Below are 23,988 nucleotides of genomic sequence, written 5' to 3'. Positions count from 1 at the left end.
CCTGTCTATGGAGACATGAGAACAAAATATAGAGGTAGCGAAAATAAAGGGGTAGCAAATCAAGTTGTGCGAAAATAACAAAAGTAGTGCTTGATATACTGTATATTTTCACTATGCCATATTATTTTATACAGAAGCTGTAAAAGTTCTCAGCTATACTGTAGTGATCCTCCCTAATGAGCCACCTTGCAATTCCCACCAAGTGGGTTAACCCTATTGGCGTGATGCGTGGGGGGCTTGCTTTTCACGCCAGTGACACCTGTTCGCGACCCACCCACTTAGGGCATTTAAAAGGGTTGAGGGTTCAAATGCTGCTCCTGAGTAGTCCATGGTGGTGGATAGGCATTCACTGAAGGCTGCAGGGGTTACCGTTCAATGGCAGAACCCAGATATGTTAAAGGTACAGAAAGTGGACTTTGTGGCCTTTATAGCTATGGTGATTAATGGCACTGCCAAGGTGGAGAGGAAGTCCTGGAAAATAGACATTGTTGTGGATGCGACGGAATGTTTCCTGGGACTGAAAGACTTCTTGGCAGAGGAGTTGCATGGAGTATTGTCACAAGCCTCTCAGGTGAGAATTAAACATGAATACATTATTTAACCTTTATTTAACTAGGCTAGTCAGAAGAAGGGAGATATGGGGATTTGAAGGATAGAAGAAGTGGGTGTTTGGGGGTTTTGGTTTTGTCAATGTGGTTTTTATTGTTTTATTTTGGGTGGATTTGTATTCCCTATCATGTTTTATTTTTACCTTGTTTTTTTCAACGTCGTCCAGTTGGTGGCGGTAATTCATCTTTTGGTGTTGTAGCATGTCCAGATCATCCAGAAGAAGCCCAAGCGTTTTCCCAGGCTTTCAAAGGAAATCAATCAGAGATATGATGCTATTATGCTTCTTTTTTTTATTTTATAATAATTGCTCAAGGAAATAACTCTCCACAAGTGTCATCAGTGTCTTGTGAAAGAACAGGGGTCATAGACAACATCTTATTTATTTCAGGGAGCGGAAATTAGAAACGTTGTTCCACTTCCCCTTTAGTCGATAGAAAATCAGCTTTCACCCGCCACAACGTCTGGTTGAAATTCAAATCGCTAGCTAGCTAAACAATTACAACAAAGGCCGATTAAACATCTGGCGACTTTCATGACAAACGATATCTGATAGAAGTGTAGACAGCACCAGCTACGCAAGGATTGTACCAAGGTGAGGCGTGTGCTATTTTCATTAAACTAGTTTAGCCTGCTTGAGATCCGGGACTGTCGTAAGCGATCGAGCTAATGCTAGCTTTGTAAAGATAATTAGCTAGCTACGTAGTAATGCTACGTAGTTTGCTAGCTTACTTTAAAGTTAATTTACTTCGGTAGCTAGTTCACCCCGGTCGTAGAAGATGAATGTGATGTTACTTCGAACATCTGGTAAAGTTGGCTAACTAGCTACTAGTAACCAAAACAGTCACTGAATCAGGATACTAGCTAGCTAGATTTCAGTGTCGCGTCAATGCATCAACTTTAGTTTACTTATGGAGGAGACTGTCATATCATATTTTGTTTATTGTGCACCTTTCCATATACATAATTGCAACGTGACCTATCACAAAATGAAGAAACTGCAATTAGTAAACAATCTATGTTTACAATGTGCATATTACAAGACACGTTAGGCTGGACACATTACATTTTTAACAATACTTTTTCTGATAAAACTAGTTCATTGCATCCGCCATGGAGCCCAGTTTCATAATATTACAAATATGTCCCAGCTGTCTGCCGTAGTTTTGAAGTAATCACGAAAAAAACAGGCCTTATTTTAGGGCATTTTTCCCGCTCCTAATAGTTCTATTGAGCACCGTGGCACCAACTCGCCTTCCGACCGTTCTACTCACATTGTTCTAAGTCACGCCTCCTGCTTCGCTGTTGTTGGCAATGCCCACGTTGGTAGTTAAAATGTACACCACAACACATTACTCATGGAACTACTTCCGTGTTATGCAGACATACTCACACTTGGCACCATCGAGGTGCGGATGTTTACTTTCTACACAAGTTATTTTTCAGTTTCGTCCTAAGAACAGATTGTAGTGGTAAAATAAAAAGGGATACATAAATGGAATTATAAGCGTCACTCCATTCAGAAGAGACCCTGCGAATGTTCAATTCCATTCATATGCTAGTGTTCCAGCTTAGCTAACGTTCTTTTGCCATGTTTCATCCTTGGGGGAATTTTGACTCATTCTATTGTCCAGCCTAGACATGCTAGCTACACTTTCTCGTACCCATGTATGCCAGTTTTATGAAGGGGTGCGTGCACAAAGAACATTTTGTTTTGTATTGTAACCTTCTCAATATGACCTTTACAGTGGGAAGCCCTAAGTAGTTCACAAGACCTCCTAGGAAGTGAGCTGGAAGGAAAGAAAGGAGCCAGGTTGCAAGAAAACAGATGAAAGAAGGGGCAACAATGTCGAAAGAAGGGGCAACAATGTCGAAAGAAGGGGCAACAATGTCGGAAGAAGGGGCAACAATGTCGGATGAAGGGGCAACAATGTCGGATGAAGGGGCAACAATGTCGGATGAAGGGGCAACAATGTCGGAAGAAGGGGAAGGGGCAACGGCGTCGGAAGAAGGGGAAGGGGCAACGGCTTCGGAAGAAGGGGCAACGGCGTCGAAAGAAGGGGCAATGGATGCCACTGGTAGTGAAGAGGAGTCCGATGCCTTGTCTAATGGCAGCCCCATACCACCTAAGAGGGGAAGGGGTAGGCCCAAAGGATCAGGCTCCAAGAAACCTAAGATACTGAGGGTACTAGACAAGCAGCCACGGGGCAGGCCACGTAAAGTGGTTGACCCTAATGCTGTTTCAGCAGAGCGTGGCCGGCCCCAAAAAGTTCAGCAAAAAAAAAAATTGGGTAGGCCGAGGAAGTACCTGTCACCCGAGGAGGAAGAGGAGAGAAAGATACTGAAAAGCCAACCTAGAGTGTGGAAGCCGCTCGGAAGGCCGCGCATCCATCCCCGCAGGGATCCCCCCGCCACACCCACCTCTGCCGAGCCACGGAGAAGAGGCCGTCCACTCAAGGCATCAACAGGTAGAGGTGCCAACTTACAGACGAGCCCACCTCCAACTTCTAAAGTTTCAAAGCCCCCCGCTAAAGATGATTCCCCGCGAAAGAGTGGCCGCCCCTTAGGCTCCTTCAAAGCCAAGAGAGCAGCAGAGACGGATAGGTCCAACAGTTCACCCTCAGCCAAACAGGGTTGCACTGTTTCTCCAATAGTAAGGCTTTACCGCTGCTCCAACGGTAAAGCAAATGTGTTCGATGAAGCTGCCTTCCAAGCCCAGAGGCAAAAAGGCAAGAGAAAGTCTGTGAACGTTGATTATACAGCGTATGATTCAGAGGAGGAAAATGAAGATACACAGAGAAATGAGGATGAAGTCTTTTCTCTAGTAGAAGATGACAAAGAAGAGGAAATTAAACCACGCGATGGTCATGGCAAGGCTAGTAAACCTGGTAAGGTAGTGGCAGCTATTAAGAAAAAAGAAGTGGTTGTTCCTAAGAGGGGGGGCAGAAAGCCTGGCTCAATCAAAAAGGTTGTAAAGTAAAAGGAACCTGGGCGGAGCAGACTGAACGAGTATCAGTAGCATCTTGTAAGATGTTTTTTTTAACATTTTATTATCTCTTACCCAGCTCTTTCTTGCTTTCTCAACTAACCTATGTGTCTGTTTGCTCTTGCTGTTATTTTTTATGGTTTGATGCCTTCGTGGAAAATAAAAGTACTTTTTGTACTTCCTTGGTCATCCATAGCTTGAATGATGTGAAGACAATTTCATTGACAGTTGTTAATCTTGTATTATTCTGTTCAGACTTATCCCATTTAGATTTTTTCACTGGTACTGTCATTGATACAGTTTCTAATTCCATACACATCCTATAGTTGATGATATTCTCATTGAGGTTTGTTAATCTTGTATTGGTCTGTGCAGATTTGTCCAAATAAGCTCAAATGGTTTAAATCAATTGAATTAGTTAAGTATTTTGTTTTTTATCTCTCCGTAAGCTCTGTAGTTTTCGAATTGCTAATGTCTTCTAATTTTATTTGCCTGAATTGCCAAAGCTTTGAATGTAACAACTTCCCCTTCCCAGCTATCTTTGTTTCGATACAGATGTTGTTAGTATCCCTATCATGGCACCCTTTTACCTATAAAGTGCACTACTTTTGACCAAAGCCCCATTGACCCTGGTCAAAAGTAATGCACTATAAGGAGAATATGGTGCCATTTGGGACGGTACCATAATCATAGTTGTTTTCTTTCACTTGGTTCATTGCATACTTCACCTTGTGGAGTCAAGACGGTAACTGTAAACTTCCAATCCATCATCCTTAAGATTTCTCTTAGAAGATGTATGGTTATTCACTATTGTGATGGTTTTGTTTGCCAGTATCATCCTTGTAATTCACTCAACATCACTCCTCACAGTTCTTTTTAAGACTTTTTATGTCAGCTCTTTTTACTTGTTTTTTATCACTTGGCTTTCATCTGAAGTGGATGGCTTGGTTTCACAGACTCTGGGTGATGTTGTGTGTAAATGTTCAGATTGTATGTTAAACATGTCTTCATCTAGCCTGGTATTTGTTTATTTAATTAAGTATGTGCTGGACCATGATATCAACAGTTCATATTGCATTACAACTTCGTAAATTCTGTAATATAAAAATAGTAATTGAGGTACACAACAGAATCTATCATTTGTATGAATTCATGTTCCTGTGACCAAAGCTTGTTAGTTTCATGTTTTCAACTTGGTCTCTCAACTTGGTCTGTTGCTTGGATTAATACAATGTTCTTCAAGATGCAGTTAGAACTATAGAGATACATACCGTAAGTTTTACCTATGTATTTATCTCTGTGATCAGAAACAGGTCTGTGAAACCTCCCCAACGTTCATTTGAGGGTAATGTGAATTTCAGTTTTTTTAGAGAGAGCAAATATTTAGAAAGTTTCATGTAATAAAGTGAAATGTCAAACTTTGTTTTTGATGTTTTTTTAATCTCAATAAAACCTAAAATATGACTTAATTTGTCTTTATTTTGTATTATTGTAAAGCTTAAAAGCAGAATGTGGTGAATAAATGGAAGATTTGATAGAAACATTTATTCCTGGCTGGTCAGGATCAAAAAGTCAGTGGTGGAATGTTCACACCGTTTATTGGACCGAGCTCAATCCATAAGTAATACTGACGTCTGCAGAGTCTGACTCTCAGCCGAGTTCCCCGACTCTACCCAGCGTTTATTGACAAGATTATTCCCGTCATTCTTAGTTTAGCTAAATGGTATAGTCGTTGTGCATTCTCAATGGACATTTGGGTCTTTTCGTAAATTCGCTCTGGCTATCTACAGTACTCTGACTTCAGAGCACTCTCCTCTGAGTGTAATGAATTTATGAGCGCTCAACCCCCATTGAATATGGCTGGTGTCAGTAAACTTCAGCAAAAGAGCGTAATTTACAGTCACAGTTACAGTCACCAACGCTCTGGAAAACTGCCTAACCAGCTCTGCTAGGGTGAGTAAAATGGTCAGAGTGGTCTCATTTGTGTCTGGAAGTAGCTAGCAAGCTAGCCAACGTTAGCTTGGGTGCTTGACTGCCAGAAGATCAGAAAGCCAAAGGCTGGAGTGTCCAGTGTGCGCTCCGAGAATGAAAGCTCTGAATTTACAAACAGACAACACTCTGAATTTACAAGCGCACTCTGGCACTCCAGATTGAATTTAAGAACACACCCAAAGTTGTAAAATGTTTAGCTAGTCATTTGTTATGCTAACTAGCTAGCAAGAGGTTGCATAGCAACAGCATCAACTTCCGGTAGACAAGTGAAGAGACAGTACGCTCAACTGAAAGCATACTGTTCGTGTACAGTATACTAAAATTAACTATGTAGTATATACTCATTAAGTGTGCAGTATACGTATGTTAGTATGGGTATTCGCACGCAGCTCTGGTTGCCTCTGCCAGGAGGCTGAAACTTGGCTGCAAGTGGCTCTTCCAGCAAGACACTAACCCCAAGAACACATAATCTACAAATAAATGATTAATTGACCACAAAACCAATACTTTGCAATGGCCATCTCAGTCTCTTGACTTGAACCCCATTGAAAACCTGTGGTTTGAATTGAAGAGGGCAGTCCATATACACAGACAAAGGATATCAAGGATCTGGAAAGATTCTGAATGGAGGAATGGTCTAAGATCCCTCCCGATGTGTTCTCCAATCTCATAAAACATTTTAGAAAAAGGCTCAGTGTCATTATCCTCGCAAGGTGAGGTATTGAAAACAGGGATGACAATAATTTTGACCCCTATCTTTAAAAATATACAGTGCCTTGCGAAAGTATTCGGCCCCCTTGAACTTTGCGACCTTTTGCCACATTTCAGGCTTCAAACATAAAGATATAAAACTGTATTTTTTTGTGAAGAATCAACAGCAAGTGGGACACAATCATGAAGTGGAACGACATTTATTGGATATTTCAAACTTTTTTAACAAATCAAAAACTGAAAAATTGGGCGTGCAAAATTATTCAGCCCCTTTACTTTCAGTGCAGCAAACTCTCTCCAGAAGTTCAGTGAGGATCTCTGAATGATCCAATGTTGACCTAAATGACTAATGATGATAAATACAATCCACCTGTGTGTAATCAAGTCTCCGTATAAATGCACCTGCACTGTGATAGTCTCAGAGGTCCGTTAAAAGCGCAGAGAGCATCATGAAGAACAAGGAACACACCAGGCAGGTCCGAGATACTGTTGTGAAGAAGTTTAAAGCCGGATTTGGATACAAAAAGATTTCCCAAGCTTTAAACATCCCAAGGAGCACTGTGCAAGCGATATATTGAAATGGAAAGAGTATCAGACCACTGCAAATCTACCAAGACCTGGCCGTCCCTCTAAACTTTCAGCTCATACAAGGAGATGACTGATCAGAGATGCAGCCAAGAGGCCCATGATCACTCTGGATGAACTGCAGAGATCTACAGCTGAGGTGGGAGACTCTGTCCATAGGACAACAATCAGTCGGATATTGCACAAATCTGGCCTTTATGGAAGAGTGGCAAGAAGAAAGCCATTTCTTAAAGATATCCATAAAAAGCGTTGTTTAAAGTTTGCCACAAGCCACCTAGGAGACACACCAAACATGTGGAAGAAGGTGCTCCGGTCAGATGAAACCAAAATTGAACTTTTTGGCAACAATGCAAAACGTTATGTTTGGCGTAAAAGCAACACAGCTGAACACACCATCCCCACTGTCAAACATGGTGGTGGCAGCATCATGGTTTGGGCCTGCTTTTCTTCAGCAGGGACAGGGAAGATGGTTAAAATTGATGGGAAGATGGATGGAGCCAAATACAGGACCATTCTGGAAGAGAACCTGATGGAGTCTGCAAAAGCCCTGAGACTGGGACGGAGATTTGTCTTCCAACAAGACAATGGTCCAAAACATAAAGCAAAATCTACAATGGAATGGTTCAAAAATAAACATATCCAGGTGTTAGAACGGCCAAGTCAAAGTCCAGACCTGAATCCAATCGAGAATCTGTGGAAAGAACTGAAAACTGCTGTTCACAAATGCTCTCCATCCAACCTCACTGAGCTCGAGCTGTTTTGCAAGGAGGAATGGGAAAAAATGTCAGTCTCTCGATGTGCAAAACTGATAGAGACATACCCCAAGCGACTTACAGCTGTAATCGCAGCAAAAGGTGGCGCTACAAAGTATTAACTTAAGGGGGCTGAATAATTTTGCACGCCCAATTTTTCAGTTTTTGATTTGTTAAAAAAGTTTGAAATATCCAATAAATGTCGTTCCACTTCATGATTGTGTCCCACTTGTTGTTGATTCTTCACAAAAAAATACAGTTTTATATCTTTATGTTTGAAGCCTGAAATGTGGCAAAAGGTCGCAAAGTTCAAGGGGGCCGAATACTTTCGCAAGGCACTGTATATATTACTTGTTAAACAAAATGTATTTCTCTGAACAATAAAATAACAATTTTCCAATGTTTTTTAGCATACAGTATCGGCTCAGTATTTTTACATTTTATTTTAGTCTTTTTTTGCTCATCTTTATCAAGTGTGCCAATAATTTTGGACCTGACGGTACGTATCAAAATAATTTACTGAAAACAAAAATAAATTACATAAAAATAAATCTCTTGTGCCATAAATTGTGCTACTATATTGTACACAAATGAATTGAATAAATTAAAATTAGTCTCTAATTACTCTTATTTTCTCTAACTCACAAACTAATTATAAAATCTTTAAAGAGAGCAAGGTATTTTGTTTCATTTCAAAAAAGCATAACATTTTATAAAAGCAGAATATTTCAGTCACCTTACATTATTCAGCCTTGCAGGCAGCTTGGTGGTTTTCCTGGCCCTCTGCTAGTGGTGGTGCATCCTGGGACAGTTGATATTGATTGTGCCATTTGCTGAGGAGACAGACCGAGACACATTAGTACCCAGCTCACCCCTGCTGAAAAACACATTAACTGCCTGCATTGGGAGCCCTGTCTCGTAACCATGGCAAAGCATGCAGGGAGCAGGTAGGGGTATTAGGGGGCAGCGGGTTCAACACACAGTCTCTCTGGGATTGTCTCTCAAGCTCTCTCCCTGTTTTTCTCCAAATCCCACACAGAGGCACGTACAGGGTCAGGCGCATGCACACACACACACATACAATTTGTATATATTTTTCTTATTCAGGCTGCTTCCATCACTCATATGTTACCACATACCTCTTATCTCCCTTAATCTCCTTACATCAATCTTTTTCCTGTCTATGGAGACATGAGAACAAAATATAGAAGTAGGGAAAATAAAGGGGTAGCAAATCAAGTTGTGTGAAAATAACAAAAAAGTAGTGCTTGATATACTGTATATTTTCATTATTTCTACAGTTATAGAGCTATGCCATAGTATTTTATACAGAAGCTGTAAAAGTTATCAGCTATACTGTAGTGATCCTCCTCCCTAATGAGCCACCTTGCAATTCCCACCAAGTGGGTTAACCCTATTGGCGTGATGCGTAGGGGGCTTGCTTTTCACGCCAGTCACACCCGTTCACGACCCACTCCCTCCATTCGCTACACTGGTGTCAGAAATGGGATGGTGGACATGAGGCCATCGAAACGCACGGCCGGACGTGTGAGGGGACTGAGGTGGTCAAAGCACGGGACAAGCCTTCCCAACAAGGGTGAAAGAGAATGAGGTGACCTATGTTAGGGCATTTAAAAGGGTTGAGGGTTCAAATGCTGCTCCTGAGTAGTCCATGGTGGTGGATAGGCATTCACTGAAGGCTGCAGGGGTTACCGTTCAATGGCAGAACCCAGATATGTTAAAGGTACAGAAGGTGGACTTTGTGGCCTTTATAGCTATGGTGATTAATGGCACTGCCAAGGTGGAGAGGAAGTCCTGGAAAATAGACATTGTTGTGGATGCGACGGAATGTTTCCTGGGACTGAAAGACTTCTTGGCAGAGGAGTTGCATGGAGTATTGTCACAAGCCTCTCAGGTGAGAATTAAACATGAATACATTATTTAACCTTTATTTAACTAGGCTAGTCAGAAGAAGGGAGATATGGGGATTTGAAGGATAGAAGAAGTGGGTGTTTGGGGGTTTTGGTTTTGTCAATGTGGTTTTTATTGTTTTATTTTGGGTGGATTTGTTTTCCCTATCATGTTTTATTTTTACCTTGTTTTTTTCAACGTCGTCCAGTTGGAGGCGGTAATACATCTTTTGGGGTTGTAGCATGTCCAGATCATCCAGAAGAAGCCCAAGCGTTTTCCCAGGCTTTCAAAGGAAATCAATCTGAGATATGATGCTATTATGCTTCTTTTTTTTATTTTATAATAATTGCTCAAGGAAATAACTCTCCACAAGTGTCATCAGTGTCTTGTGAAAGAACAGGGGTCATAGACAACATCTTATTTATTTCAGGGAGCGGAAATTAAAAACGTTGTTCCACTTCCCCTTTAGTCGATCTTTCACCCGCCACAACGTCCGGTTGAAATTCAAATCGCTAGCTAGCTAAACAATTACAACAAAGGCCGATTAAACATCTGGCGACTTTCATGACAAACGATATCTGATAGAAGTGTAGACAGCACCAGCTACGCAAGGATTGTACCAAGGTGAGGCGTGTGCTATTTTCATGAAACTAGTTTAGCCTGCTTGAGATCCGGGGCTGTCGTAAGCGATCGAGCTAATGCTAGCTTTGTAAATATAATTAGCTAGCTACCTAGCTGGATATGCTACGTAGTTTGCTAGCTAATTTTAAGTTAATTTACTTCGGTAGCTAGTTCACCCCGGTCGTAGAAGATGCATGTGATGTTGCTTCGAACATCTGGTAAAGTTGGCTAACTAGCTACTAGTAACCAAAACAGTCATTGAATCAGGATACTAGCTAGCTAGATTTCAGTGTCGCGTCAATGCATCAACTTTAGTTTACTCATGGAGGAGACTGTCATATCAGATTTCGTTTATTGTGCACCTTTCCATATACATAATTGCAACGTGACCTATCACAAAATGAAGAAACTAGTTTTACTAATTAGTAAACAATCTTATGTTTACAATGTGCATATTACAAGACACGTTAGGCTGGACACATTACATTTTTAACAATACTTTTTCTGATAAAACTAGTTCATTGCATCCGCCATGGAGCCCAGTTTCATAATATTACAAATATGTCCCAGCTGTCTGCCGTAGTTTTGAAGTAATCACGAAAAAACAGGCCTTATTTTGGGGCATTTTCCCGGCTCCTAATAGTTCTATTGAGCACCGTGGCACCAACTCGCCGTCGCCTGCTTCGCTGTTGTTGGCAATGCCCACGTTGGTAGTTAAAATGTACACCACAACACATTACTCATGTAACTATTTCCTTGGCACCATCGAGGTGCGGATGTTTACTTTCTACACAAGTTATTTTTCAGTTTCGTCCTAAGAACAGATTGTAGTGGTAGAATAAAAAGGGATACATAAATGGAATTATAAGCGTCACTCCAGTCAGAAGAGACCCTGCGAATGTTCAATTCCATTCATATGCTAGTGTTCCAGCTTAGCTAACGTTATTTTGCCATGTTTCATCCTTGGGGGAGTTTTGACTCATTCTATTGTCCAGCCTAGACATGCTAGCTACACTTTCTCGTGCCCACGTATGCCAGTTTTATGAAGGGGTGCGTGCACAAAGAACATTTTGTTTTGTATTGTAACCTTCTCGATATGACCTTTTACAGTGGGAAGCCCTAAGTAGTTCACAAGACCTCCTAGGAAGTGAGCTGGAAGGAAAGAAAGAAGGAGCCAGGTTGCAAGAAAACAGATGAAAGAAGAAGGGGCAACAATGTCGGATGAAGGGGCAACGGCGTCCGGGGAAGGGGCAACGGCTTCGGAAGAAGGGGAAGGGGCAACGGCTTCGGAAGAAGGGGAAGGGGCAATGGAGTCGGAAGAAGGGGCAATGGATGCCACTGGTAGTGAAGAGGAGTCTGATGAAGCCTTGTCTAATGGCAGCCCCATACCACCTAAGAGGGGAAGGGGTAGGCCCAAAGGATCAGGCTCCAAGAAACCTAAGATACTGAGGGTACTAAACAAGCAGCCACGGGGCAGGCCACGTAAAGTGGTTGACCCTAATGCTGTTTCAGCAGAGACAACTGCACCTTTGAAGTGTGGCCGGCCCAAAAAACTGGGTAGGCCGAGGAAGTACCTGCTGTCACCCGAGGAGGAAGAGGAGAGAAAGATACTGAAAAGCCAACCTAGAGTGTGGAAGCCGCTCGGAAGGCCGCGCATCCATCCCCGCGGGGATCCCCCCGCCACACCCACCTCTGCCGAGCCACGGAGAAGAGGCCGTCCACTCAAGGCATCAACAGTTAGAGGTGCCCACTTACAGAAGAACCCACCTCCAACTTCTAAAGTTTCAACGCCCCCCGTTAAAGATGATTCCCCGCGAAAGAGTGGCCGCCCCTTAGGCTCCTTCAAAGCCAAAAGAGCAGCAGAGACGGATAGGTCCAACAGTTCACCCTCAGCCAAACAGGGTTGCACTGTTTCTCCAATAGTTTCTCCTTACCGCTGCTCCAACGGTAAAGCAAATGTGTTCGATGAAGCTGCCTTCCAAGCCCAGAGGCAAAAAGGCAAGAGAAAGTCTGTGAACGTTGATTATACAGCTTATGATTCAGAGGAGGAAAATGAAGATACACAGAGAAATGAGGATGAAGTCTTGTCTTTAGTAGAAGATGACGAAGAAGAGGAAATTAAACCACGCGATGGTCATGGCAAGGCTAGTAAACCTGGTAAGGTAGTGGCAGCTATTAAGAAAAAAGAAGTGGTTGTTCCTAAGAGGGGGGGCAGAAAGCCTGGCTCAATCAAAAAGGTTGTAAAGTAAAAGGAACCTGGGCGGAGCAGACTGAACGAGTATCAGTAGCATCTTGTAAGATGTTTTTTTTACATTTTATTATCTCTTACCCAGCTCTTTCTTGTTTTCTCAACTAACCTATGTGTCTGTTTGCTCTTGCTGTTATTTTGTATGGTTTGATGCCTTCATGGAAACCATGTGGAAAAGACAAGTACTTTTTGTACTTCCTTGGTCATCCATAGCTTGAATGATGTGAAGACAATTTCATTGACAGTTGTTAATCTTGTATTGGTCTGTTCAGACTTATCCCATTTAGATTTTTTCACTGGTACTGTCATTGATACAGTTTCTAATTCCATACACATCCTATAGTTGATGATATTCTCATTGAGGTTTGTTAATCTTGTATTGGTCTGTGCAGATTTGTCCAAATAAGCTCAAATGGTTTAAATCAATTGAATTAGTTAAGTATTTTGTTTTTTGTTTTTTATCTCTCCTTAAGCTCTGTAGTTTTCGAATTGCTAATGTCTTCTAATTTTATTTGCCTTAATTGCCAAAGCTTTGAATGTAACAACTTCCCCTTCCCAGCTATCTTTGTTTCGATACAGATGTTGTTAGTATCCCTATCATGGCACCCTTTTACCTATAAAGTGCACTACTTTTGACCAAAGCCCCATTGACCCTGGTCAAAAGTAATGCACTATAAGGAGAATATGGTGCCATTTGGGACGGTACCATAATCATAGTTGTTTTCTTTCACTTGGTTCATTGCATACTTCACCTTGTGGAGTCAAGACGGTAACTGTAAACTTCCAATCCATCATCCTTAAGATTTCTCTTAGAAGATGTATGGTTATTCACTATTGTGATGGTTTTGTTTGCCAGTATCATCCTTGTAATTCACTCAACATCACTCCTCACAGTTCTTTTTAAGACTTTTTATGTCAGCTCTTTTTACTTGTTTTTTATCACTTGGCTTTCATCTGAAGTGGATGGCTTGGTTTCACAGACTCTGGGTGATGTTGTGTGTAAATGTTCAGATTGTATGTTAAACATGTCTTCATCTAGCCTGGTATTTGTTTATTTAATTAAGTATGTGCTGGACCATGATATCAACAGTTCATATTGCATTACAACTTCGTAAATTCTGTAATATAAAAATAGTAATTGAGGTACACAACAGAATCTATCATTTGTATGAATTCATGTTCCTGTGACCAAAGCTTGTTAGTTTCATGTTTTCAACTTGGTCTCTCAACTTGGTCTGTTGCTTGGATTAATACAATGTTCTTCAAGATGCAGTTAGAACTATAGAGATACATACCGTAAGTTTTACCTATGTATTTATCTCTGTGATCAGAAACAGGTCTGTGAAACCTCCCCAACGTTCATTTGAGGGTAATGTGAATTTCAGTTTTTTTAGAGAGAGCAAATATTTAGAAAGTTTCATGTAATAAAGTGAAATGTCAAACTTTGTTTTTGATGTTTTTTTAATCTCAATAAAACCTAAAATATGACTTAATTTGTCTTTATTTTGTATTATTGTAAAGCTTAAAAGCAGAATGTGGTGAATAAATGGAAGATTTGATAGAAACATTTATTCCTGGCTGGTCAGGATCAAAAAGTCAGTGGTGGAATGTTCACACCGTTTATTGGACCGAGCTCAATCCATAAGTAATACTGACGTCTGCAGAGTCTGACTCTCAGCCGAGTTCCCCGACTCTACCCAGCGTTTATTGACAAGATTATTCCCGTCATTCTTAGTTTAGCTAAATGGTATAGTCGTTGTGCATTCTCAATGGACATTTGGGTCTTTTCGTAAATTCGCTCTGGCTATCTACAGTACTCTGACTTCAGAGCACTCTCCTCTGAGTGTAATGAATTTATGAGCGCTCAACCCCCATTGAATATGGCTGGTGTCAGTAAACTTCAGCAAAAGAGCGTAATTTACAGTCACAGTTACAGTCACCAACGCTCTGGAAAACTGCCTAACCAGCTCTGCTAGGGTGAGTAAAATGGTCAGAGTGGTCTCATTTGTGTCTGGAAGTAGCTAGCAAGCTAGCCAACGTTAGCTTGGGTGCTTGACTGCCAGAAGATCAGAAAGCCAAAGGCTGGAGTGTCCAGTGTGCGCTCCGAGAATGAAAGCTCTGAATTTACAAACAGACAACACTCTGAATTTACAAGCGCACTCTGGCACTCCAGATTGAATTTAAGAACACACCCAAAGTTGTAAAATGTTTAGCTAGTCATTTGTTATGCTAACTAGCTAGCAAGAGGTTGCATAGCAACAGCATCAACTTCCGGTAGACAAGTGAAGAGACAGTACGCTCAACTGAAAGCATACTGTTCGTGTACAGTATACTAAAATTAACTATGTAGTATATACTCATTAAGTGTGCAGTATACGTATGTTAGTATGGGTATTCGCACGCAGCTCTGGTTGCCTCTGCCAGGAGGCTGAAACTTGGCTGCAAGTGGCTCTTCCAGCAAGACACTAACCCCAAGAACACATAATCTACAAATAAATGATTAATTGACCACAAAACCAATACTTTGCAATGGCCATCTCAGTCTCTTGACTTGAACCCCATTGAAAACCTGTGGTTTGAATTGAAGAGGGCAGTCCATATACACAGACAAAGGATATCAAGGATCTGGAAAGATTCTGAATGGAGGAATGGTCTAAGATCCCTCCCGATGTGTTCTCCAATCTCATAAAACATTTTAGAAAAAGGCTCAGTGTCATTATCCTCGCAAGGTGAGGTATTGAAAACAGGGATGACAATAATTTTGACCCCTATCTTTAAAAATATACAGTGCCTTGCGAAAGTATTCGGCCCCCTTGAACTTTGCGACCTTTTGCCACATTTCAGGCTTCAAACATAAAGATATAAAACTGTATTTTTTTGTGAAGAATCAACAACAAGTGGGACACAATCATGAAGTGGAACGACATTTATTGGATATTTCAAACTTTTTTAACAAATCAAAAACTGAAAAATTGGGCGTGCAAAATTATTCAGCCCCTTTACTTTCAGTGCAGCAAACTCTCTCCAGAAGTTCAGTGAGGATCTCTGAATGATCCAATGTTGACCTAAATGACTAATGATGATAAATACAATCCACCTGTGTGTAATCAAGTCTCCGTATAAATGCACCTGCACTGTGATAGTCTCAGAGGTCCGTTAAAAGCGCAGAGAGCATCATGAAGAACAAGGAACACACCAGGCAGGTCCGAGATACTGTTGTGAAGAAGTTTAAAGCCGGATTTGGATACAAAAAGATTTCCCAAGCTTTAAACATCCCAAGGAGCACTGTGCAAGCGATATATTGAAATGGAAAGAGTATCAGACCACTGCAAATCTACCAAGACCTGGCCGTCCCTCTAAACTTTCAGCTCATACAAGGAGATGACTGATCAGAGATGCAGCCAAGAGGCCCATGATCACTCTGGATGAACTGCAGAGATCTACAGCTGAGGTGGGAGACTCTGTCCATAGGACAACAATCAGTCGTATATTGCACAAATCTGGCCTTTATGGAAGAGTGGCAAGAAGAAAGCCATTTCTTAAAGATATCCATAAAAAGTGTTGTTTAAAGTTTGCCACAAGCCACCTAGGAGACACACCAAACATGTGGAAGAAGGTGCTCCGGTCAGATGAAACCAAAATTGAACTTTTTGGCAACAATGCAAAACGTTATGTTTGGCGTAAAAGCAACACAGCTGAACACACCATCCCCACTGTCAAACATGGTGGTGGCAGCATCATGGTTTGGGCCTGCTTTTCTTCAGCAGGGACAGGGAAGATGGTTAAAATTGATGGGAAGATGGATGGAGCCAAATACAGGACCATTCTGGAAGAGAACCTGATGGAGTCTGCAAAAGCCCTGAGACTGGGACGGAGATTTGTCTTCCAACAAGACAATGGTCCAAAACATAAAGCAAAATCTACAATGGAATGGTTCAAAAATAAACATATCCAGGTGTTAGAACGGCCAAGTCAAAGTCCAGACCTGAATCCAATCGAGAATCTGTGGAAAGAACTGAAAACTGCTGTTCACAAATGCTCTCCATCCAACCTCACTGAGCTCGAGCTGTTTTGCAAGGAGGAATGGGAAAAAATGTCAGTCTCTCGATGTGCAAAACTGATAGAGACATACCCCAAGCGACTTACAGCTGTAATCGCAGCAAAAGGTGGCGCTACAAAGTATTAACTTAAGGGGGCTGAATAATTTTGCACGCCCAATTTTTCAGTTTTTGATTTGTTAAAAAAGTTTGAAATATCCAATAAATGTCGTTCCACTTCATGATTGTGTCCCACTTGTTGTTGATTCTTCACAAAAAAATACAGTTTTATATCTTTATGTTTGAAGCCTGAAATGTGGCAAAAGGTCGCAAAGTTCAAGGGGGCCGAATACTTTCGCAAGGCACTGTATATATTACTTGTTAAACAAAATGTATTTCTCTGAACAATAAAATAACAATTTTCCAATGTTTTTTAGCATACAGTATCGGCTCAGTATTTTTACATTTTATTTTAGTCTTTTTTTGCTCATCTTTATCAAGTGTGCCAATAATTTTGGACCTGACGGTACGTATCAAAATAATTTACTGAAAACAAAAATAAATTACATAAAAATAAATCTCTTGTGCCATAAATTGTGCTACTATATTGTACACAAATGAATTGAATAAATTAAAATTAGTCTCTAATTACTCTTATTTTCTCTAACTCACAAACTAATTATAAAATCTTTAAAGAGAGCAAGGTATTTTGTTTCATTTCAAAAAAGCATAACATTTTATAAAAGCAGAATATTTCAGTCACCTTACATTATTCAGCCTTGCAGGCAGCTTGGTGGTTTTCCTGGCCCTCTGCTAGTGGTGGTGCATCCTGGGACAGTTGATATTGATTGTGCCATTTGCTGAGGAGACAGACCGAGACACATTAGTACCCAGCTCACCCCTGCTGAAAAACACATTAACTGCCTGCATTGGGAGCCCTGTCTCGTAACCATGGCAAAGCATGCAGGGAGCAGGTAGGGGTATTAGGGGGCAGCGGGTTCAACACACAGTCTCTCTGGGATTGTCTCTCAAGCTCTCTCCCTGTTTTTCTCCAAATCCCACACAGAGGCACGTACAGGGTCAGGCGCATGCGCACACACACACATACAATTTGTATATATTTTTCTTATTCAGGCTGCTTCCATCACTCATATGTTACCACATACCTCTTATCTCCCTTAATCTCCTTACATCAATCTTTTTCCTGTCTATGGAGACATGAGAACAAAATATAGAAGTAGGGAAAATAAAGGGGTAGCAAATCAAGTTGTGTGAAAATAACAAAAAAGTAGTGCTTGATATACTGTATATTTTCATTATTTCTACAGTTATAGAGCTATGCCATAGTATTTTATACAGAAGCTGTAAAAGTTATCAGCTATACTGTAGTGATCCTCCTCCCTAATGAGCCACCTTGCAATTCCCACCAAGTGGGTTAACCCTATTGGCGTGATGCGTAGGGGGCTTGCTTTTCACGCCAGTCACACCCGTTCACGACCCACTCCCTCCATTCGCTACACTGGTGTCAGAAATGGGATGGTGGACATGAGGCCATCGAAACGCACGGCCGGACGTGGGAGGGGACTGAGGTGGTCAAAGCACGGGACAAGCCTTCCCAACAAGGGTGAAAGAGAATGAGGTGACCTATGTTAGGGCATTTAAAAGGGTTGAGGGTTCAAATGCTGCTCCTGAGTAGTCCATGGTGGTGGATAGGCATTCACTGAAGGCTGCAGGGGTTACCGTTCAATGGCAGAACCCAGATATGTTAAAGGTACAGAAGGTGGACTTTGTGGCCTTTATAGCTATGGTGATTAATGGCACTGCCAAGGTGGAGAGGAAGTCCTGGAAAATAGACATTGTTGTGGATGCGACGGAATGTTTCCTGGGACTGAAAGACTTCTTGGCAGAGGAGTTGCATGGAGTATTGTCACAAGCCTCTCAGGTGAGAATTAAACATGAATACATTATTTAACCTTTATTTAACTAGGCTAGTCAGAAGAAGGGAGATATGGGGATTTGAAGGATAGAAGAAGTGGGTGTTTGGGGGTTTTTGGTTTTGTCAATGTGGTTTTTATTGTTTTATTTTGGGTGGATTTGTTTTCCCTATCATGTTTTATTTTTACCTTGTTTTTTTCAACGTCGTCCAGTTGGAGGCGGTAATACATCTTTTGGGGTTGTAGCATGTCCAGATCATCCAGAAGAAGCCCAAGCGTTTTCCCAGGCTTTCAAAGGAAATCAATCTGAGATATGATGCTATTATGCTTCTTTTTTTTATTTTATAATAATTGCTCAAGGAAATAACTCTCCACAAGTGTCATCAGTGTCTTGTGAAAGAACAGGGGTCATAGACAACATCTTATTTATTTCAGGGAGCGGAAATTAAAAACGTTGTTCCACTTCCCCTTTAGTCGATCTTTCACCCGCCACAACGTCCGGTTGAAATTCAAATCGCTAGCTAGCTAAACAATTACAACAAAGGCCGATTAAACATCTGGCGACTTTCATGACAAACGATATCTGATAGAAGTGTAGACAGCACCAGCTACGCAAGGATTGTACCAAGGTGAGGCGTGTGCTATTTTCATGAAACTAGTTTAGCCTGCTTGAGATCCGGGGCTGTCGTAAGCGATCGAGCTAATGCTAGCTTTGTAAATATAATTAGCTAGCTACCTAGCTGGATATGCTACGTAGTTTGCTAGCTAATTTTAAGTTAATTTACTTCGGTAGCTAGTTCACCCCGGTCGTAGAAGATGCATGTGATGTTGCTTCGAACATCTGGTAAAGTTGGCTAACTAGCTACTAGTAACCAAAACAGTCATTGAATCAGGATACTAGCTAGCTAGATTTCAGTGTCGCGTCAATGCATCAACTTTAGTTTACTCATGGAGGAGACTGTCATATCAGATTTCGTTTATTGTGCACCTTTCCATATACATAATTGCAACGTGACCTATCACAAAATGAAGAAACTAGTTTTACTAATTAGTAAACAATCTTATGTTTACAATGTGCATATTACAAGACACGTTAGGCTGGACACATTACATTTTTAACAATACTTTTTCTGATAAAACTAGTTCATTGCATCCGCCATGGAGCCCAGTTTCATAATATTACAAATATGTCCCAGCTGTCTGCCGTAGTTTTGAAGTAATCACGAAAAAACAGGCCTTATTTTGGGGCATTTTCCCGGCTCCTAATAGTTCTATTGAGCACCGTGGCACCAACTCGCCGTCGCCTGCTTCGCTGTTGTTGGCAATGCCCACGTTGGTAGTTAAAATGTACACCACAACACATTACTCATGTAACTATTTCCTTGGCACCATCGAGGTGCGGATGTTTACTTTCTACACAAGTTATTTTTCAGTTTCGTCCTAAGAACAGATTGTAGTGGTAGAATAAAAAGGGATACATAAATGGAATTATAAGCGTCACTCCAGTCAGAAGAGACCCTGCGAATGTTCAATTCCATTCATATGCTAGTGTTCCAGCTTAGCTAACGTTATTTTGCCATGTTTCATCCTTGGGGGAGTTTTGACTCATTCTATTGTCCAGCCTAGACATGCTAGCTACACTTTCTCGTGCCCACGTATGCCAGTTTTATGAAGGGGTGCGTGCACAAAGAACATTTTGTTTTGTATTGTAACCTTCTCGATATGACCTTTTACAGTGGGAAGCCCTAAGTAGTTCACAAGACCTCCTAGGAAGTGAGCTGGAAGGAAAGAAAGAAGGAGCCAGGTTGCAAGAAAACAGATGAAAGAAGAAGGGGCAACAATGTCGGATGAAGGGGCAACGGCGTCCGGGGAAGGGGCAACGGCTTCGGAAGAAGGGGAAGGGGCAACGGCTTCGGAAGAAGGGGAAGGGGCAATGGAGTCGGAAGAAGGGGCAATGGATGCCACTGGTAGTGAAGAGGAGTCTGATGAAGCCTTGTCTAATGGCAGCCCCATACCACCTAAGAGGGGAAGGGGTAGGCCCAAAGGATCAGGCTCCAAGAAACCTAAGATACTGAGGGTACTAAACAAGCAGCCACGGGGCAGGCCACGTAAAGTGGTTGACCCTAATGCTGTTTCAGCAGAGACAACTGCACCTTTGAAGTGTGGCCGGCCCAAAAAACTGGGTAGGCCGAGGAAGTACCTGCTGTCACCCGAGGAGGAAGAGGAGAGAAAGATACTGAAAAGCCAACCTAGAGTGTGGAAGCCGCTCGGAAGGCCGCGCATCCATCCCCGCGGGGATCCCCCCGCCACACCCACCTCTGCCGAGCCACGGAGAAGAGGCCGTCCACTCAAGGCATCAACAGTTAGAGGTGCCCACTTACAGAAGAACCCACCTCCAACTTCTAAAGTTTCAACGCCCCCCGTTAAAGATGATTCCCCGCGAAAGAGTGGCCGCCCCTTAGGCTCCTTCAAAGCCAAAAGAGCAGCAGAGACGGATAGGTCCAACAGTTCACCCTCAGCCAAACAGGGTTGCACTGTTTCTCCAATAGTTTCTCCTTACCGCTGCTCCAACGGTAAAGCAAATGTGTTCGATGAAGCTGCCTTCCAAGCCCAGAGGCAAAAAGGCAAGAGAAAGTCTGTGAACGTTGATTATACAGCTTATGATTCAGAGGAGGAAAATGAAGATACACAGAGAAATGAGGATGAAGTCTTGTCTTTAGTAGAAGATGACGAAGAAGAGGAAATTAAACCACGCGATGGTCATGGCAAGGCTAGTAAACCTGGTAAGGTAGTGGCAGCTATTAAGAAAAAAGAAGTGGTTGTTCCTAAGAGGGGGGGCAGAAAGCCTGGCTCAATCAAAAAGGTTGTAAAGTAAAAGGAACCTGGGCGGAGCAGACTGAACGAGTATCAGTAGCATCTTGTAAGATGTTTTTTTTACATTTTATTATCTCTTACCCAGCTCTTTCTTGTTTTCTCAACTAACCTATGTGTCTGTTTGCTCTTGCTGTTATTTTGTATGGTTTGATGCCTTCATGGAAACCATGTGGAAAAGACAAGTACTTTTTGTACTTCCTTGGTCATCCATAGCTTGAATGATGTGAAGACAATTTCATTGACAGTTGTTAATCTTGTATTGGTCTGTTCAGACTTATCCCATTTAGATTTTTTCACTGGTACTGTCATTGATACAGTTTCTAATTCCATACACATCCTATAGTTGATGATATTCTCATTGAGGTTTGTTAATCTTGTATTGGTCTGTGCAGATTTGTCCAAATAAGCTCAAATGGTTTAAATCAATTGAATTAGTTAAGTATTTTGTTTTTTGTTTTTTATCTCTCCTTAAGCTCTGTAGTTTTCGAATTGCTAATGTCTTCTAATTTTATTTGCCTTAATTGCCAAAGCTTTGAATGTAACAACTTCCCCTTCCCAGCTATCTTTGTTTCGATACAGATGTTGTTAGTATCCCTATCATGGCACCCTTTTACCTATAAAGTGCACTACTTTTGACCAAAGCCCCATTGACCCTGGTCAAAAGTAATGCACTATAAGGAGAATATGGTGCCATTTGGGACGGTACCATAATCATAGTTGTTTTCTTTCACTTGGTTCATTGCATACTTCACCTTGTGGAGTCAAGACGGTAACTGTAAACTTCCAATCCATCATCCTTAAGATTTCTCTTAGAAGATGTATGGTTATTCACTATTGTGATGGTTTTGTTTGCCAGTATCATCCTTGTAATTCACTCAACATCACTCCTCACAGTTCTTTTTAAGACTTTTTATGTCAGCTCTTTTTACTTGTTTTTTATCACTTGGCTTTCATCTGAAGTGGATGGCTTGGTTTCACAGACTCTGGGTGATGTTGTGTGTAAATGTTCAGATTGTATGTTAAACATGTCTTCATCTAGCCTGGTATTTGTTTATTTAATTAAGTATGTGCTGGACCATGATATCAACAGTTCATATTGCATTACAACTTCGTAAATTCTGTAATATAAAAATAGTAATTGAGGTACACAACAGAATCTATCATTTGTATGAATTCATGTTCCTGTGACCAAAGCTTGTTAGTTTCATGTTTTCAACTTGGTCTCTCAACTTGGTCTGTTGCTTGGATTAATACAATGTTCTTCAAGATGCAGTTAGAACTATAGAGATACATACCGTAAGTTTTACCTATGTATTTATCTCTGTGATCAGAAACAGGTCTGTGAAACCTCCCCAACGTTCATTTGAGGGTAATGTGAATTTCAGTTTTTTTAGAGAGAGCAAATATTTAGAAAGTTTCATGTAATAAAGTGAAATGTCAAACTTTGTTTTTGATGTTTTTTTAATCTCAATAAAACCTAAAATATGACTTAATTTGTCTTTATTTTGTATTATTGTAAAGCTTAAAAGCAGAATGTGGTGAATAAATGGAAGATTTGATAGAAACATTTATTCCTGGCTGGTCAGGATCAAAAAGTCAGTGGTGGAATGTTCACACCGTTTATTGGACCGAGCTCAATCCATAAGTAATACTGACGTCTGCAGAGTCTGACTCTCAGCCGAGTTCCCCGACTCTACCCAGCGTTTATTGACAAGATTATTCCCGTCATTCTTAGTTTAGCTAAATGGTATAGTCGTTGTGCATTCTCAATGGACATTTGGGTCTTTTCGTAAATTCGCTCTGGCTATCTACAGTACTCTGACTTCAGAGCACTCTCCTCTGAGTGTAATGAATTTATGAGCGCTCAACCCCCATTGAATATGGCTGGTGTCAGTAAACTTCAGCAAAAGAGCGTAATTTACAGTCACAGTTACAGTCACCAACGCTCTGGAAAACTGCCTAACCAGCTCTGCTAGGGTGAGTAAAATGGTCAGAGTGGTCTCATTTGTGTCTGGAAGTAGCTAGCAAGCTAGCCAACGTTAGCTTGGGTGCTTGACTGCCAGAAGATCAGAAAGCCAAAGGCTGGAGTGTCCAGTGTGCGCTCCGAGAATGAAAGCTCTGAATTTACAAACAGACAACACTCTGAATTTACAAGCGCACTCTGGCACTCCAGATTGAATTTAAGAACACACCCAAAGTTGTAAAATGTTTAGCTAGTCATTTGTTATGCTAACTAGCTAGCAAGAGGTTGCATAGCAACAGCATCAACTTCCGGTAGACAAGTGAAGAGACAGTACGCTCAACTGAAAGCATACTGTTCGTGTACAGTATACTAAAATTAACTATGTAGTATATACTCATTAAGTGTGCAGTATACGTATGTTAGTATGGGTATTCGCACGCAGCTCTGGTTGCCTCTGCCAGGAGGCTGAAACTTGGCTGCAAGTGGCTCTTCCAGCAAGACACTAACCCCAAGAACACATAATCTACAAATAAATGATTAATTGACCACAAAACCAATACTTTGCAATGGCCATCTCAGTCTCTTGACTTGAACCCCATTGAAAACCTGTGGTTTGAATTGAAGAGGGCAGTCCATATACACAGACAAAGGATATCAAGGATCTGGAAAGATTCTGAATGGAGGAATGGTCTAAGATCCCTCCCGATGTGTTCTCCAATCTCATAAAACATTTTAGAAAAAGGCTCAGTGTCATTATCCTCGCAAGGT

General features: G+C 41.3%; 3 protein-coding genes across 3 annotated transcripts; all 3 read left to right on the top strand.

Moving 5' to 3' along the window:
- Positions 1-824: 824 nt before the first annotated feature.
- On the top strand, positions 825-3,641 carry LOC139373370 (nucleolar and coiled-body phosphoprotein 1-like). Its single transcript, XM_071113810.1, has 2 exons — positions 825-1,201; positions 2,355-3,641. The coding sequence occupies exon 2, from the start codon at positions 2,435-2,437 to the stop codon at positions 3,584-3,586; it is 1,152 nt and encodes a 383-aa protein (XP_070969911.1). The 5' UTR covers positions 825-1,201; positions 2,355-2,434; the 3' UTR covers positions 3,587-3,641.
- Positions 3,642-9,977: 6,336 nt separating this feature from the next.
- On the top strand, positions 9,978-13,900 carry LOC139373369 (chromosomal protein D1-like). The gene is made up of 2 exons (XM_071113808.1): positions 9,978-10,167; positions 11,275-13,900. Exon 2 carries the CDS (start codon positions 11,358-11,360, stop codon positions 12,411-12,413), a length of 1,056 nt encoding a protein of 351 aa, XP_070969909.1. The 5' UTR covers positions 9,978-10,167; positions 11,275-11,357; the 3' UTR covers positions 12,414-13,900.
- Positions 13,901-18,822: 4,922 nt separating this feature from the next.
- Positions 18,823-22,745, top strand: LOC139373368 (chromosomal protein D1-like). The gene is made up of 2 exons (XM_071113807.1): positions 18,823-19,012; positions 20,120-22,745. Exon 2 carries the CDS (start codon positions 20,203-20,205, stop codon positions 21,256-21,258), a length of 1,056 nt encoding a protein of 351 aa, XP_070969908.1. The 5' UTR covers positions 18,823-19,012; positions 20,120-20,202; the 3' UTR covers positions 21,259-22,745.
- Positions 22,746-23,988: the final 1,243 nt, after the last annotated feature.

This window comes from Oncorhynchus clarkii, chromosome 18, assembly GCF_045791955.1.
Source record: "Oncorhynchus clarkii lewisi isolate Uvic-CL-2024 chromosome 18, UVic_Ocla_1.0, whole genome shotgun sequence".
NCBI classification, from domain to species: domain Eukaryota; kingdom Metazoa; phylum Chordata; class Actinopteri; order Salmoniformes; family Salmonidae; genus Oncorhynchus; species Oncorhynchus clarkii.
The sequence above is the reverse complement of the archived record's forward strand: the minus strand, read 5'-3'. Positions and strand labels throughout refer to the sequence as shown.